At 34.6% G+C, this 18017-nt stretch overlaps 1 protein-coding gene across 1 annotated transcript; it reads right to left on the bottom strand.

Annotated features, from left to right (window-relative positions):
* Positions 1-2134: 2134 nt before the first annotated feature.
* LOC120069841 (1-phosphatidylinositol-3-phosphate 5-kinase FAB1B-like) lies at positions 2135-17153 on the bottom strand. Its single transcript, XM_039021658.2, has 14 exons — positions 16751-17153; positions 16403-16480; positions 14129-14828; positions 12488-13183; positions 11873-12026; positions 11352-11699; positions 9428-10300; positions 8874-9205; positions 7715-7838; positions 7461-7625; positions 5497-6996; positions 4911-5177; positions 3530-3855; positions 2135-3006 (listed from the first exon to the last, which is right to left on the bottom strand). The coding sequence occupies exons 3-14, from the start codon at positions 14710-14712 to the stop codon at positions 2979-2981; spliced, it is 5397 nt and encodes a 1798-aa protein (XP_038877586.2). The 5' UTR covers positions 14713-14828; positions 16403-16480; positions 16751-17153; the 3' UTR covers positions 2135-2978.
* Between the last annotated feature and the right edge of the window lie 864 nt (positions 17154-18017).

Here is an 18017-nt window from a genome sequence, read left to right as displayed (position 1 = left end):
CACATGATGCTGTTTATATTGCTAGTCTTTTTTTTTTTTTTCAAAGAAGTTGTACGTGTCCATGGAATTACAAAAACAATAGTATTCAATATAGATGTCAAATTTCTCAGCCATTTTTTAAAAACTTTGTGAGAAAAATCCATACTCACTCAAATATAGCGCAACAAGTCACCCACAGATTGTTGGACAAACGGAAGTCACAAATCGATCTTTAGGAAACTTAATAAGGTGTCTTAGTAGAACATATCCAAAACAATGGGACTTAGTACTTGCACAAATTGAATTCGCTTTTAATTTCATGAAGTATTGATCAACATGGAAGTGTCCCGTTGAAATTGTTTATACTAAACTCCCTTCTCTAACTATAGATCTTGCTCAACTTCCTTCTTCTTTTGATGCTAACAGTGATGTTGAAGAAATGGCAGAGAAGATCATTAACATTCATCAAGATATCCAAGCTAACATTGACCATGCCAACACGTCTTACAAAAAAGTGGCAGATCTACATAGATAATTCCACAATTCCATGAAGGCGACCTAGTGATGGTTCACCTTCGAAAGTGTCAATTCTCAACTGGTACCTATAACAAACTCAAGAATAGAAAACTTGGCCCTCTCAAAATCATTTGAGTATATGGTTCAAATGTCTATCGTCTAGACTTACTGCCAAACTTACACATCAACCCAGTGTTCAATGTAGCAAACTTGCAACACTATCATGCTCCAAATAACTTTCAATTAGCTACTTAAACTCCGCCTTGGATATGATGAGAGTGCTATGGGGTGTCAATCTAGTTGAGATGCCTGGGTGCACTTACTGATCCTTTAGGATTTTTTTAATGCATTGACCATTTTAACTCGAGGACGAGTTTCTTGTAAAAGGGGAGGAATATGATGTATCACTTGTACTTGGGTTTTTAAGTCTTGTTGTCATTAACCAGTTACTTATTTATAACCGGTCAAGATTAGTTAGTTAGAACAAGTTATAACCCTTACCTATAAATAAGAGTTGATTTCATAAAACTTCTTTGATTTACACACCAATCTATCGCGGTCTATTATAGATAAACTGTGATGGTTTGTTATTATTTGTAAATATTTTCAGTAGTTTTATCATTTAAGATAATTTTCCTTATTTTTTTCATTCATATTTTATCCCATAGATATACTATTAGAATACAAAATAGACAACTTGCATATACCAACTTAAATATGTTGGTTGTGTAATGGCAATCTTAATGAGACATTTGAGCTCTACGCTTACATAATTGTAAAATCAACTTAAGTAATGGTATCTTTTCAAAAAATTTATCACCTCTTTCAAAATTTGATTTATCTAAACACTTTTTTAACGAATTTAGTTTTAAATTTTTATATCAACAATATTATAAATAGTTTAATATCAAATGTTTATTTGTTGGAAAAACATGTCAATGTCATACAGATTCAATTTTGTCAAGATGTCCTTATTTTTATTAATTTATGATAATTAGAAGAAAATTACATAATACTTTATTTATCTGGAAATAACTATATTTTAAAGTTTTTAATTAAATCACATGACTTTACGTTCATATGGACGTGATTCTTGACTAGTATTAACAATTTGGTTAGAGTTCAGAGCTCGGAATTTTGTTGTCTTTGAAGAGCTTGATTTGTTATTTCTACTCTTTTCTGGATATCCCAAAATAAAAGTATTTTGCTTTGATTCACAAAGTTCTTATAAACATTTTTTTATTTCTTTTATATAACAAAAAACTTGAAGCTCTCTTAGACTTTTAAATGTCAATTCATGTAGTAATTAGCTTAAATAGAGGTCTTAAAAAACCGGATCATTACACCTTTACATTTTATTTATGAAGTATATTTTTCTTTTTCTTCTTTCTTTCTTTTTTTTTTTTTTTTTCCCTCCTTTTTTTATCCGAAGAGAATTTCTCTTCGAATAACACCAAAAAATTACCTGAGAAATAACAAACTATCTTATTAGGCTACTTTTTTTTTTATCAACTTATGTTTACAACTTTTATTCCAATTATTCAACGTTGAAATTTCACCATAACAAATTATCTTAAAGGAAAAAAAAATTGAGCATTATATAAGAATTAAAGCACAAGGATCACCCAAAAGAAATACCTTGTATAAAAATTTCAAATTTCATTTCTATGTGTATAATGATGACATATTGTATCCTAAAACACCTAGAATGACAGAAGTCTCGAAACAATCTTAGTAACTTATTTTTGCCATCTTGGTTGGAATGAATTATATTGAGTCATTTACATTATATGTTGTTTGTAAGGTATGCTCCCCGTATAATCGACAACACTACTGCCCTCTACAAAACGTCTTTTTTTTTTTTTTGGGTTCTTTTTTTGTTTGAGAGGGAGAGAACTTTCTGCTCGACAAATGTCATCTACCAAAGTTCTCAATTAGTCTCCAAGAGTTGGAAGATATCTTTCTAAAGGGCAAACAAGAATAAAGTAACTTACTGTGCTTGTTTCTTACTACTATTCACAAGAGCAATCCTTCTGATACGGTTGGAGTTTAGTGTGGTCGTGGTCATGGCAATTCAAGCGATTGCAGTGGGCTCAGCAATCTTTGCAGGACCTCAAGTTAACGCCATGGCTCATGCTTCTACAACAAAGTTTGTCATGTTAGAATAAGAGCGCTATCCTTTCTCATCCCCTAAGCAAATCCATTTTTGCCTTCTACCGTAGCGGCAGGCTCGGGTTTACCGAAAGGAATAAAGTACTTGATTGGCAAGGGAGAAGCACTAAGTTCCCCTGGTTGTTTGGACGAGGCCGAAGCATGGGCTCAAAGTTCCATCTGATGTTACTATCGATGTCAAAGATTGATTGATGATCCCTGTTCAGCATGTGTTCTTTCCATGTATAGGCTCATTGGGGCTCTGTTCACTGCAACTTGTTTTCCCCAAGCAAGTAATACTACACAAAATGGCACACTGTTTTCCCTTCTCATCAATCACTGTGTACACTATAGTGTTTGCTGAAGACAAACCAAACAAACAACATATTAAAAACAAATTTTTAAAAGAAAAAAAAAACCTACAAAATTAATATTCTTGGACATTCCTGTCATCTTCTAGTAATTGAATTTCAATAACAAAGAATCTCACCATTAATCAGTTACACTATAAATGAAGAGACAAATATACTTGAGTTTATGTATTGCATAAATACATTATAACCAATGTTTATGGTTCATGTAGTAAATTACGGTAAATCATCTAAAGTGGGTTCTTTCAACTTGTTTTCAAAAGTACTATAATTTTGAGTGAAAAGTGCTTTTGGCTATGACGAAAGTGCTTTGAGTCATGCCAAAAGGCACTCCCAACATATATCTGGGCGTCCTATCGGGAAAATAACATATTTAAGAAAAGCTCTTAGCCCTTTCAAAAGAATCAGAGCAGCAGTTCAAATCATTGATCGAAAAAGTTCGGCAAAGACTGAAAAATAACTAAAAAAATGAAGAAAAATTTGTGCAACATATCCAAAATGTTTGAACTTACCAGTGCCACGAGTTCTCAAGTTCGGAGTTCTCGTCACAGAGATCGGGATGGGATTCACTAGGGCTGACAGTTGTGGAGGGCCATTGATCTGGAACCATAAGAAAATATGTAGTCATAGCTTTTCGGAAACGTTTCTTGTATTGATGAGGTGAGATAACCGTAGGAGCAGCGTTCTTGGGCCCACCTAGAATACCTGAGTTCTTCACCCAAGTTTCAAGATGCTTATCCCAAGTATATTGCCTCATAAAATCAATAATCCCCACAACCAGCTCTTGCTTTTCCTCATCCAAGCCAACCAATAGTGAGTAATCCATGACATCAACCGACTGCAGCCACAATTTGAGATACTAAATTATTCAGGCATATAATCACCTAAAGAATACATCTAGCACCAAAACGGAGGATATAAATAAGGGAGTATTTGGCTCGTGATTTTAATAAATCCAGGTTTCTGCCTTTCTGGAGTCTTCAAAAGCTAATTTATATTCCTTTACTCCTCTGTGTAACCGGTATAAAATATGGAAAATTGTGGAAGCATGTATGTATTCAAAATTGTGCTTAGATTCTGATATCATTTTCAAAAGTAGATAACAAAAGGGAAAAAACTCGTAGGTGAAAGTAATGTTTATATGCTTAATTTTCAAAAACTAAAAATAAAAAATCAAATAGTTATTTGACGGGAACTTAGATTTATGTAAGCCATAGAATTAGGAAACTAATACCCTAGGCTAAAATAAGTAACTTTAGACTTGATTTCTTAATCTGCATCATACCAACTTAATGTGATGTGAACCAAAACACCTACAGTAATTTTTTAGTTCAAAATTTGAAAGGGTTTCAAGGTTTAGAGTAAGCTGGAGCTGTCACTACAGGTCACAGGATACCAACTGATAAAATAAGGGAAAAATGGAAGTACAAAGAATTTGTAGTGTCAAATTCATACAATGGCCTCGAGTATTCTGCCTATGAAATTGTAATTATTATGCAGATCCATAATACAGACAATTCTACCTAAAGTTGAACTGAATTCTACAAAGTCTACTATAGGAGTAACGCTATTCAACTAGGTATCATACAAGACTTGAAAAAGAGATGCTTATTCATGTACACGATATCTAGTAGCAAGGAGACACTAAAGATGTTTAAAATGAATATGCAGATTGTTCCTCTATCTTCTAAGAAGATAAATTGGAAGGCTCTCCTTCTTCTCAACCGATAAATTGGAAGGCTCTCCTTCTCAACCCCTTGCCCTTAGGTTGTTCCTCTATCTTATAATGAAATATACATGATTGTTTCTTGTCAAAATTAATATATATAAAAAAAATAAAAAATGAATACTTTGAAAATTAAGTGTGATGACACTAAGATAAATTAAACTTACGGCCAAAAATGATGTATCATTCCAAACAGCTCTTTCTAACAACCGCTTTGCCTTGCTGCCCAAAAATATTGGAGAGGTTGGCATTGATTCAATCAAATTCTGATCCAAAAGAACTTTATTTTTTCCGCTCGTGTCAGAATTGTAGCGTGCTCGAGAAGATCCTTTTAGATCATAAAGTCGTGTCACATTATGCCGAAACAGAAGATTCTCCATAACTAAAACGTCAACCTTGCATTCTTTTCCTCCCTTTAAATGTTTTGAGGACACCTTCAAGACAACAAAAACAAACTTGTATATAATTATGCACAAAGTTTTAAGATGTGTGTTCCCAAAGAAAAAAAAATTCTGCACAAAATTTCAAAATCAAATGTGAACCCATTTTTACTGTAAAATGGTTAGTAGGATTACAAATTTAAATAAATATCTATCTCTTAGTCAAATGAATTATGATTTTTTTTAAAAAAAAAAAAAGGGTCATAGAGTATCATTTTTAGCTTTTCAACTCCCCGTCATTTAAGATCTTTTTAAAACTTCCAAGAGAGGATCACTGCCAATTTCAATGAAAGAAAATAAACACATAGTGTACCTGATACATCCCCACAACCTTCGCCAAGCAAGTTGGGCAACCTGTGCGAATTGCTTCAGACAAATATATAAAATAAGCTCGTGCAAACTGAATGAACGATTCCAACTCTATTTTTGTCACCTGTTTGATAATAAATCGCTCATCTAAAGTTTTTGCAAAGAAAACATTGCTTTTCCCACCTTGGGCTCCCCACCTCTTACAACGACTAAGAGACCTTATGTAATCCAACTCCGTAGGGCAACACATTTTTCTTAGTGCCTCAAACCGCTTAGCAAAGTAGCATGTTACGGTGTATTTCACCGGCCCCAAAGGTGTCTCATTTACAAAACAAACTCTTGTATGCAAATCCTTAGTGAATGAAAGCAGATTCTCAAACTGACGACTTTCGGTTCTAGGCATGGATAATATGGTTTCTTCATTGGATCTAAGAGTTTTGTAGGCATCTGAACCTTCTTCATCAAATGTTCTAATCAAGTTCATTTTAGCAGAACCAATAATAGGCAAAGAGCGTGCAGTATCTGAAGCTTCCATTCCTTTCTCTTTCTCAGACATTTGAGCGATATACTCTGGCATAAGCAATGAATATGCAACAATACTAGTAGGCTCCTCATCATAGACAGGAAGAACAGTATCACTGGAACCAACATGCATAAGAAGCCGAAGATGGCTTTGCTTTTCCAACTCCCTATACGATGAAATGAAGGCAGGATCGTAGTCAGAAATGTCAGACTTTGGAATATTCAACAATGAAATCTTTGTATTATATGCTGAAGAAGGTATTGACGTAGAACTTGTAATTGTCTCAACAGAATCATCCCTCGTTAAAACTAAGGCAGCATGAAGGAAGTGAGTTGTCTCTACTCCATTAGCAGTACACCTTTCCGTATCAGATTGTCCTGCCAATGGCTCTAGAATGGCGAAGTTAGTTCGAGAATAACTATCCTCAAATATTACATTATTCGGGTGAATTACACCTTTCCAAACTTCATCAAGGGTTCCAGAAAAATCGGTCATAATTGGATATTCTCCCACTGAATTTGCCCTTTGTATGCCTATTCCAACATCTAGGGGCTCAAAATTGACGGGAGAAAAACAAAGATCATCCTCCTGTCCACCAAGGTCAATATTCTTTTCTCGATTAGCTTCATTCGACCGGCTAATTTTTCCTGAATTGCCTCCTCTACGAAGATCAACCTCACGCTTTGATTCTGCAGGTAGAGAATCATTATCAAAACCACCAAAGAATTCATCTCGTCCAGATGCCAGAGTAAATTCCACCAACTCTTCCAATGAATCAAGTTCCTTGTCCTCAATTGCTGGGATGTCATTGCTTGAACTATCTGAGGAATGCTTCTTTCTCAAAGTGCCTACGTAATTTAAGCGTTGAACCCAAATATATGAAAGAAAGAGAACGTGCATATGCAGTTTATTGATCTGAAAAATATCAACTGCAGATTGGCCAACTGTTGTCTCTCCAGATAGTACTTCGTTAAAATGCACCTATAACAACTGGATGATGTAAATCAAAGAAGCAAAGCATAAAGCTCCCTTCCCCACAAAGAAAGCTCTAGAATGCAGTGAAAATGACAACCTAGAAATATCATTGGCCTATAATAATCCATATTACATTATAGCAAAACTGTTTGTTTACCTATAAAATTATGACAATGACCATCTTTTGTCACGTAAGGTCAACGTTAAAAATGATGCCACATAAAACTGTTTAATTCTATATTTCAAATAAGATGTTCAAAATTCAGCAGATAGGATTAGGCCATTAGGGAATCAATTTCATACATGCATTTCTTCCCCAAGGACATCATGTCACCAAATGCACGTGAATGAATATAAAGTTTCCACATATGTCATAAAATGATATACCCTCACAAAATGAGCATATTGGATTATCGTCAGTTTCAAAACTATGATATGATTGAAAATAAAACCACAATCCAAGAACCTACCTCAAAATTTTCTTTCTCCATATTAACGATTTGCTCTAGTTCTTGAATATAATTGTTCAATTCATTTACCCCAAAATCTTCTTGCTCAGTGCCAGATTCATTCTTTGGAATCAGTGGAAGAGCTTTACATACTTCAGCAAATAGAGTCTTAGCCCTGTTATGTACCTAATAGAAGAGACCACTTATTAGTCTTCCAAAATTTAGAATCAGTGGCTTTAAGCCTTCAATTGACGTTGAATTCAAGGTTGTTGCACCTCATTTGCTTCCTTATTAATCCACTCCAGATTATTATGGTGAAATTCAATCATGGATGGTGGGATATGAACAGACTGAACATTGATGGCTGCATAGTAGAAACAAGCCACTGTTCTTCCAAACCTGCAGATGTGAATGATAGATACACATAAGGATGTATTCAACTGGAATCTCAAGCATTTTGCCTTTTCCTTTAACAGAAAATAAATAAGAACAACCACATCAATCAATGGAAGAATACAAATGGTTAGTGTCCAACCCAAAGCCAAAATAACTATTCAAGATCACAAAGAAATCCAATTTGTCTAAATTAAACACAAAAGATAACGTAGAACTCTGGTAATTGAGGACCAGGTTGCAGAATGATAAGGATCCTAACCACAGAAGAATAGTAATAAGTCGTCCAAATTATCAAATAAAAGGAACAATCAGAAAGGTGGTCAATATTTTCTACCTTGAAGAACAGTCAGAAAGATGTGAGATAAATATAAGTATTATGTCTTTTCCTTTACCAAGAAATTAATAAGAACTTCCATTCCAATCAACAGATGAATACAAATGGGAAGCGTCCATCCCAAAGCCACAATAACTATTCAAGATTGCAAAAGGAATCCAATTTATCAAAATCAGACGCAAAAGAAAATGGGAAAACTTCAGTAACTGAAAACCAAGTCGCATAATGTGACCATTCGCGGTTATGGAAGAGATGAATGCTCTTAAACAAAATTATTATTTAAGAAAGAAACAAACTATCTAAAATTATTATTTAAAGAATTGCCTCATCAACTATGTTAGTATAACATTTTCAATTTATAAATAGAGATATCTAGTCTCAAATAAAAATTAATAATTAAAACAAATAAGAACATACAATCTCATTAGTTCTGGGTTGATCGGGATGCAATAACAACTAACAAGTTTAGTCCAACCATCCAAAGCCTCCACCTTTCAAAGTTGTGCACCTCGTATCATTGTCATTTCGATATGGAATTGTACACATAGACAAACATAGGCAACGTTTAGGAAAGTAAAAATCAGATGCAAAGTAAACTAGTTCATTTCCAGTCAAGCTCAGAACTGATCAGGCAGTGACAATCAAACTTCATTGCTGGTGAAGTAAAGTTATGTGGGGAAAAAAAAAAAGAAAAAAAACCCTACCCATAGAACCGGAGACAATCTCTATGAAGGAAATGGCCACAGCCTGCAACACGGCTGGCAGCTGCATTATTTGAAAAACTTAACTCCAAAAATTTACCAAAAGATAAACCCCAGGCAGCATCAGACATAATAACTCTCCTGGTGGCTGGTGGGAAACCATTGGTCCGAGGGCACTTCAGACACCGATGCCACATCCAAATTTTACCTTCAGGTTCCCCCGGTAAGAAAAAGTCAGGGAGCTTCTTAGCAGATATTGTAAGGCTACCTTGTGGATGCGTATAACAATGAACATGTGCCTCAGATGGCATACCACATGAATGGCATCGATAATTCTGCAAGTGGAAAGATAATAAAGATAATGCTTTCAGTTAAGGAAAAAACAATTCCTCTATCACCTGATCATTCATATATGTAAGAAACATAAGTATATTCCTAAAAGGGTAAGAGAACTTAAAGGCCAAGAGGTAAATAAATCCTCTCCCAGAGGAAGTCTCGGGGAATATTATCAAATTAGAGCTTTCCAAGAGTTAATAATCACTAGAAGACCATATTACCTGATCAAACAAATTATCTCGTAAAAACCGGCCCAGAGGCTTGTCAAAACTCCCATAGTATTTAATTCGTAACAGGTGAGCACGATCACAAATAGTTCCCTTCCACACACAACGTGTTGACAAAGACACCAAAATGTTTTGTTGGTCAGAAGGTGACAAGGGGAAATCTTCCCTTGAAGATTTGGTGGACACTAGATTAGCATTGGAGCTTTCAGGTCCTTGAGATGTTGAATCATTAGAACTTTGGGCATTTGCATCCAACAAATTCCTGCTTATTTGAATAGAGTTAGCAAATCGACTCAAAGGCTCACCTTTACCAGAACTACGAACTGTATCATCATCATCCCCTGCGTCTTCCTTGATAGTCATCATGCCCATTGAATATTCTTTTCTGTCCAGATTTCTCCTCTCTTCAGAAGAAAATTTGGAGGAAAGCATATAATTACAGTCGGCAGTAGAAACATCCTGCTTCAAAAGGGACATGGAACTGGAGGTAGCATTGGACTTTAATAACCTTAAGGTAGGCTCTAAAGAGTTCAAATTGACAACATTATGACTAATTATAGACGAGTCTCTAGACAGAATAGCATCTTTTCCAGATTGCCCAATTTCCATGATGGGTTCAGGCTCTGGAGACTTTACTGGTGATGGGCAAGTAAAGCCAGGTATTGCGGAGATAGACCTATCTATATTTGATGGATTATGAGGAAGAGCAACTGTTATTGGGGACTTCAATGGGAGCTCTGGAACTGAAGCACCTTCATCAGCCAGAAAGCATGTTTCTAGAGCCAGGTGATAGGCAGCAAAAGTTGCATATTGAACAACGTGCTTAACTTTTTTGAGCTCCTCCCCACTGGCACCTCTGAGCAAAATCTGAAGGCACAACAATTTGTCCACATTATTTCTGATAGTTATATCTAAATAAATCTGTTCAGGTAACATTGCAGAGGAAAGCACTGACTAGTTTTATAGAAAAAGTCTACTGTAAATTTGATATAGTGTCATGCCAATTTCATACACCATATAATGATCTACTAACTGAAGACTAACAATCAATATCACAGTATCTCATACACTAATTAGTTACTACAAACAAAAATTACTTACAATCCATTAACCAACCATTTGGTTTTTGAAAATTAAGGTTGTAAATACTACTTTCACTAATAAGTTTATTTGTTTTATTACCTACTTCCTACCAATGTTTTTAAAATAGAAGCCAAATTTTGAAAACTTGAGAGTTCTTAAAAATTTATTTTTATTTTCAGAGTCAGCCAAGAATCCAACTGTTGCTTTAAGAGAGCAAAACTACAGTAAAGAAAGTGGGAAGAAACAAGCACAATTTCTAAATACAGCCTTAATCTATAGAATTGTGTCCCACGTTAAAGACAACACACACTAACGTACTGGCCTTTCCACTCGAAAGTTAAAACTGATGATCTACTATAATGGATCTGTATACTGCAGGATTTAAAATTACCACAAGATAGTTTCAGATAAGTGTCGGTCAAAAAGCATTTAAATCCCGTCTTTTAAGACACGACTTAGTCACATGGCCATGCAAAATGAAAAAACTCTCAACTATCTAGATAAAGAAAAAGTTTTAAATCAACCCCTCAGGGAGAAAGGCAAAGTTCTGGAGCATGTTAATTTCTTTGCTATTTCGTAGGGGATTTGGATTGAGAGAAGTATAATTTTTAGAGAGATTGCAAGACCGGAAGAAGAAGATTGGGAGGTGGCTAAGTTCAACACCTCCTTGTAGGCATCGGTCTCTCGCCTTTTTATAATGGTCTTATTCTTTTGGACTAGAGTTCTTTTATATAACAAATGTTCTCATAAGAAATAAATATCTACGAGCATGACTGCTTATTGCGTTTGTTCTTATTTAAAATAATATTTTTCTCCTCGTTGATAGCAGACTTACAGTACAACATAGAGGCTTTGGACATCCCTCAAAGAACATCAGGGTCTTCGTTGATTTCTTGCCACCTTGGCCATCACCATTATCATGCTCTTCAACAAATGTCTCCACACGAAATGCATCACAATAACCAAGTTTCAGCGATGCAACATGATCTACCGTAGGAATTATATTTGCCCCAGTGCAGCTAGCAATACGCTCTAAAAGTGATCGTTTAATATTTAGAACAAGAGTGATGTTTTTTGAAAGAAGGTACTCCTGAGCATGGCGAGAGACCGATTTCTCTACCAAAAGAACATTAGGATGATGAGCATCAATCTTAGCAACAGCCATCTTCAAATGGTCAAGTTCCTGTATGTACATATAAGCAACACATGAAGAAAAGAAGTATACCAAATGTCATAACTTCATAATTATTGATTGCAAGTACATCAACAAGACACAGGAGTTGAAGTACAAGAAATCTACAGAAAAAAACATCTATACAAACCTAATGAAAAGGATAAGGGTAAACAGTTTGAAACCTGCTGCAACAAAGTATCAAAACTTGACAAGTGATTGGTAACACGTTGATACTCCAAAGCTCCCCCAAGGACAAAAAAGCGCGGTTTAGATATTCCTCTCGTCATCCGCCGGTGTGCTACATTCTTCTTGCAGATGATGCCTTTAACAATGATACTGCAAAAGGATCGTAGCCATATCAAACCAAAAAAGCCCTTGCATTAACACAATAACCATAAGTCCAACAGGAGAAAAAATATATATATCCACTGAACATGGAGTCATATTCTCACAACATGGTAAAACAAAATGTATTGGAAATTCTGCAACACTTAGGTTGGATCTTGAGATAACATTTCAAAATACTGATTCTCTAAAATCTCATATTACATTCTCTTTAAATGTATGTAGAAACTTTAAAAGCATATGAGTTTGTCTAGCACAACACAATTGAAACAAAATTACAACAAACGCCATAGATCATGTTAATTTCCCTTTTCTAACAATACAGTCATCACGTACATAAAGTAACGTGATTCAACTATGATCACAATCTCTTTTGAACAAGAAACACACTTTCCATATAGTAATAAAATATAGCTTATATGGGCCTTTATTGGCACATGGAGTCAACTTACCTCTCACTACGCTTTCCACCAGCAACGCATTTAACCTTAACATAACCACCAGGATCCATGCCTCCACTCTTGCTCGTATCTGGCTTCAGAACTGCAGCTGCTTCCCAGGACAAATATGTTATTATATCTAACCAACCATCTTCATTAGGTTCATCACCTACAGGAAGATTCTCAGCCTCCAAAAGTTGACTAACGAGAGCTCTAAAATGCCCTTCTACCACATTTTTTGCAGTTTTCTTGTAATCCTCACTTGATTTTCCCTTCATGTGGCATTCTCCACTACTTAAGGAAGAATGTAGATATCCCCATTCACCTGGAGCACAGGCATCATCATCATCCTCAAACAAAAGAACTTTTTCATCCTCCTCATCTTCTGGCTCTGGAGGAAGCCAGAGAATCCCATTGTTCTGAAAATCCATTGGTTCATTATCTTTATTTTGCATCACATAAGTAGGAAAATCACATTCAGAGCCTTTATCATTTTCATCAGAGTCTTCACTAGATTCCTCATTACCCCTTGGACACTGAGTGTCAAAATTCACAGGTGAACCCTTTGTGCTTGTGTTCTCCCTCTCAAGATTTAAACCTTCGTCAGTGTTTACAGCACAATAATAATCATCAGACTGGGAGATATGCCTGGATTCAGAGTCTGACCGATACATTCCATAATAATAATCATCATCCTCATCATCACTCCTAACAGGAAATTCCAACAGTAATTAAATAACTAAAATATAAAAGCAATGATCTGAATGTAAACATCAGAGAATAAAATGATACAATGAATGAGAGAGACAAAGGGCTGAATCTTAGAGGATCATGGCAACAAGGTCACTCTGTCACTTACAATAACCTATAGATCAATAAAATGATAGAGAAATCCATATAATGGTCTCTATTCACAATTAAAGGCATGCATCAACTAAAGCATATTGCATAAGAATGTGACTACAGGGAACAAGTAGAGCTTTAAGAGAATCAAATAATTGGGAACCAATAGCATCGTCTCTATCACAAATTAAGTGGGAGATCTAGCAGGTGATAAAAATTAAATCATCGGTTATTAGAAAATTTAATATTATATCAACACTTTAACACTCCCTACACAATTTTAGTACAACACTCCCTTCACCTTGTGAGCTTGAAATTTTTCACAAAGTCCTACAAGTAGTTATCGGTACAAAATAGGGAGAAAATTAAATTTAAGAAATTCAAGCACAAGATTTTCTACTCAGATAACATGTTAAGTTACCACTCAATACAAGAACTTAAAATGATGGGTAGTAGTAGTAGTAAATTTGATCACAATTTAAGTCTCATTGGTTCCTGAACTTTTAAGGTTGTTCCATTTTGGAACATGAACATTTAGATTCTTTTTTTAATAATCCGGGGTCAAAGCTTTGCTCCCAGGGGACCCACGCCTGCTCCAAGGCCCAAACTAGACTCTGCAGCTCCCGAGGACTAATTAGAGACAAAATTAAAAGTTCAAATATCTATTAGTCAGATCAATAAGCAACTTTAATTCAATGACTAAACTAGCAATTTAAGACATTTCAAAAGTTAGTAACATTTCGAGATAGTTTAGGACCAAAATGAGAATTAAGCCTCAAATATTAGAACAACATTCCGAAAAATGAATACCTGTAATAGCCATAAAAACTAGATGATGAAGTCATCAGAGATGTAGTGCGATTTATGGTCTTCCCAGTTCTTAAATTGTCTTGCTCATCTGTGATGGCACCAGGACAATAGGGGTCATAATATTGATGACCATTTGAGCAAGGCGTTGAAGCAGAATTGCTGATTGCACTATGACAGGTGTAGCCGGACTTGGTGCTGCCCATGCTTGTAGATGAAGATGATCGACTAATAGCGGAGCTGGTAGCTTTGTCCCCATCTTGCAGGTCAGATGGTTCCTTCCCCCACTGTTTGAAGCAATAATTACAGACTCTGATCTTCTCAGACTCCTCACGAGCATTGCTTGGATCGGTGGATGGAGCAGGAATGAAGTTTGAAGTACACTTGGAACAGAAAACTCGTCCACAGCGACGGCAATGATGCCGCCGGTTGATAAACGTGAACTGAGAGTCGCACTCATAACAGACTCTGCAGCTCTTGTCGGGCATCCAAAAGTCCCTCGAGACGTTTTCCGGGTCGGACCTCCATGGCATCCATGACTTCACCAAGCCCACCAGTTCGGATATTTTGTTTTCAGGATGGCCCATTTGAAGACGTGGATGAAGATGTGAAATCCACCGGCGCCCACTCCGCTCATCCCAATCTGCTCATCCGCCACCTCATTACTTTTTCGATCTAATATTAAATCACGAGTTACTAAATTCTGCACATCAGAAACTAGATTATTAACGATGAAACAGCACTCAGTGGGTGCATCTATGGTATATTTTACTCTCATCCCACACAAAATAAAAATAACTACATATTCACTAAAAAATTAAGTATAATACATCTACTTGATTAGGTATTAGACATCTATATGAAACTCTCTGTATATTTAAATGTGAGCAATACATAGGTGCATCTCAAGATGCATTCACATCTCTATGTATCAAAAGAATTTGACATGTGACAAATAATTATTGGATAATTTAGTGGGATGCACAAAGATAAGTGTTTCTTGAAGTATACTTAAAGTATTTTTTTTCTTTAAATTTTCACCATTCATAGTTGAACACAAGAAACAATGTTAGAAAAACACAAACTCCATCTTTAATTTTGAAAACTTTTTTTTCATGCAAGGGGAGAATCGAACCTCAAACTTCGAAATTGATAATACAAATTCATGTTATTTGAATCATATTTATGTTGCTATCTTGAAAATGATTTAAAGCAAATATCAAACATGAACCTATGTTTTTTTTCTAATTTGAGCATAGATTAATTAAATAAGATATTATAATATTTACTATCGTTAAAAAATTTTAATTAATGTCCCATGTTGTTAAACCAAAAAAAAAAATCTATCAACTACAAAAACTATCGTTGATAATTAAATGTACAACAATATTTTTAAAGAACGGTAGGTATAACAAAATCTATCACTTATAGAGTCTATTAGTCTATCAGCGATATACTCTATTATTAATAGATTTCGAGCGTTTGATCTAAATTTTGTTATATCAATAAATTTATTTATTATATCAGTAAATTATTTTGTATTATGTTATATTTTCTAATACTTTAAACTTGGTTGCTATATTTACCCATACATGAATATTAAATATAAATGGATAATTACTATCACACAAATATAAAATAGTAAAATTAAAAAACTATTATTCCCTTCAAAATTTATGTCAATGACATCACTTCCTCTAAATTCCCGCTCTTTTAAAATATTTTCCTAAAAGATCTCTTTTAGGTGAAGTCTCTAAAGCCAAGATGTAGACATAAAAGTTTGTGTCGTACTACCAACCTTAAAGCTTGTTCTCTCCTTTTTTTCTCCTTATAACATAATTGCTTGTATACCTATGTAATAGAACTCTATAACATAGCTCTCTATTTTAAATTTTTTAAAATGCTCTGAATTTATTTTTCTCTCTCTAACTATCTCTAAAAATTTGCAAACTCATCCTTTCCTCTAATTTAATTTAGCATTATATCTCTTCTTTTCTAACTTCTCTCTTAGCCTTTTATCACTTTCTCTTTAAAATCTGTGTACTATTCAAGTATGCCATATCTCCTATCCTTGTTAACTTCAGCATATAGTTGTTAAACTAATTAAGTAATTAAATAAATAAAATTAAACTCTAACGGGCATTTGCCATAATTCAAAATACCATTTCCACTACCCGAACTTAAGAATAGGTTTAGACATTTTCAATCAATGAACCTTTTTAAAACAAATAAAATAAAGAATCAAAGAATAAAAATGTAAAAATTTAATGAAATTACCAATTCACACACGCTCGTGTTTTCCAGGGGAGTGAATCCAGCGAACTTGACGCAACGAAACATTCATTCCGCCCAAATCTGATATGAAAACGAAAGGAAGACGCAATTAATACTCAAATTAAATACCAGCATGCAGTTACAGAAAAATGTGGATAAATTATGGAATGATCGTGTTGAACGACGTCATATTCCGAATAACAACAACAATCAGAGAAATGGAGATGCGATCGGTAAATCACGCAAAAACAGAGCAGGTAAAAGCAGAAGACGATGAACGGAATCGCATCGCATTAATACTTGAAGACGGATCAAACGAAAATAGAAAACATAAACGCGATGCACTCAAACCTTAATGGAAGAATCTGGACGAAGAATGAAAAGCGATGATGATAGAAATGAATGCAACGGATCTAGGAATTCATGAAAGAGGAATTTGGAGGACAATTTGCCGCGGCTGGTTCTGAATTCCTGGAGAGAAGGTGTAGAGGTAAGGATTTGGATAAAAGAAGTGAAATGGAAGAGAAATAGAAGCGGTTGGTTGTTGTTGATTGTTGCTGGACGGGCGGCTTTTCTCAGTTGAACTCTGTTGTTGTTGTTGTTGTTGTTGTTGATTGTTCGATCACGTTCTGGAAATCTGGTAATGGCGACTCAAAATTCTCTCTCTAGTTTCTCTCTCCAATCGGTTGTGTACTTTTTCTTCTCTCGCATTGCCTTATTTGGGAATTGGGGCATTTGGGGTGGGAGACTAGACAGAGAGAAAGAGAGAGAGAGAGAGAGAATTATTATTTTTTTTTTTCGTGGGTTGTTTGTTGCCATTTCGCGTTCAAGGAATGTTTGTTGCTATTTTGTTGCCATTTTCTCTTCTCAATAATAATATCATTTCACTATAATCCACATGCCTTCGTAGGAAATTAATTAATCATATAATTTTCGTAATCATCTAGTTCTAGTTTTATATTTTTCAAACTTAAGTTTATGTGTCTATAAACACCACGTTCTTTTATTGATTTCTATGTACTTTTTTTAAATCTAAAAGTGTTTTTAAAATCAAGTTAAATTTTGAAAACTAAACACCATTTGGTAATTATTTGATTTTTTTTTTTTAAAAAAAAAACTAAGTCTGACACCGTTGTCATGTATTGATTTTTATGTTTTGTTTTCTAAATTTTATGAGTGTTTTTAAAATGAATGTCAAATTTTAAAAACTAAAAATTTAGGGTGTGCTTGGTAATCATTTTAACTCCGTTTGGTAACTATTTTGTTTTTTTTAAAAAAAAAAACAAAATAAGTCTACTACCTTTCATTTTCTTACCGTAGTTTGTATCAATCTTAAGTAGAAGAGTTGTCTTCTTAGCCTTTCAAAAACAGAAAAAAGTTTTTAAAAACTACTTTTTTTATGTTTTCAAATTTTGACTTGGCTTTTAAAAATATTGGTAAAAAGTAGATATCGAAGCAAGATATTTAGAGGTGGAAGAAGTGTTTATAGGTTTAATTTTCGAAAATCAAAAACAAAAAACGAAATAGTTACCAAATGAATCTCTCTAAGGTAAATTTATCTATGAAAATTCCCGTGCTTCTCTAGTCTTTTCTTGTCTGCGTCGATAAAGTCTTCAAA

This window comes from Benincasa hispida, chromosome 2 (assembly GCF_027475165.1).
Source record: "Benincasa hispida cultivar pf3 chromosome 2, pf3_genome.v1.1, whole genome shotgun sequence".
Classification (NCBI taxonomy): domain Eukaryota; kingdom Viridiplantae; phylum Streptophyta; class Magnoliopsida; order Cucurbitales; family Cucurbitaceae; genus Benincasa; species Benincasa hispida.
This window is presented reverse-complemented; position numbering and strand designations above follow the sequence as displayed.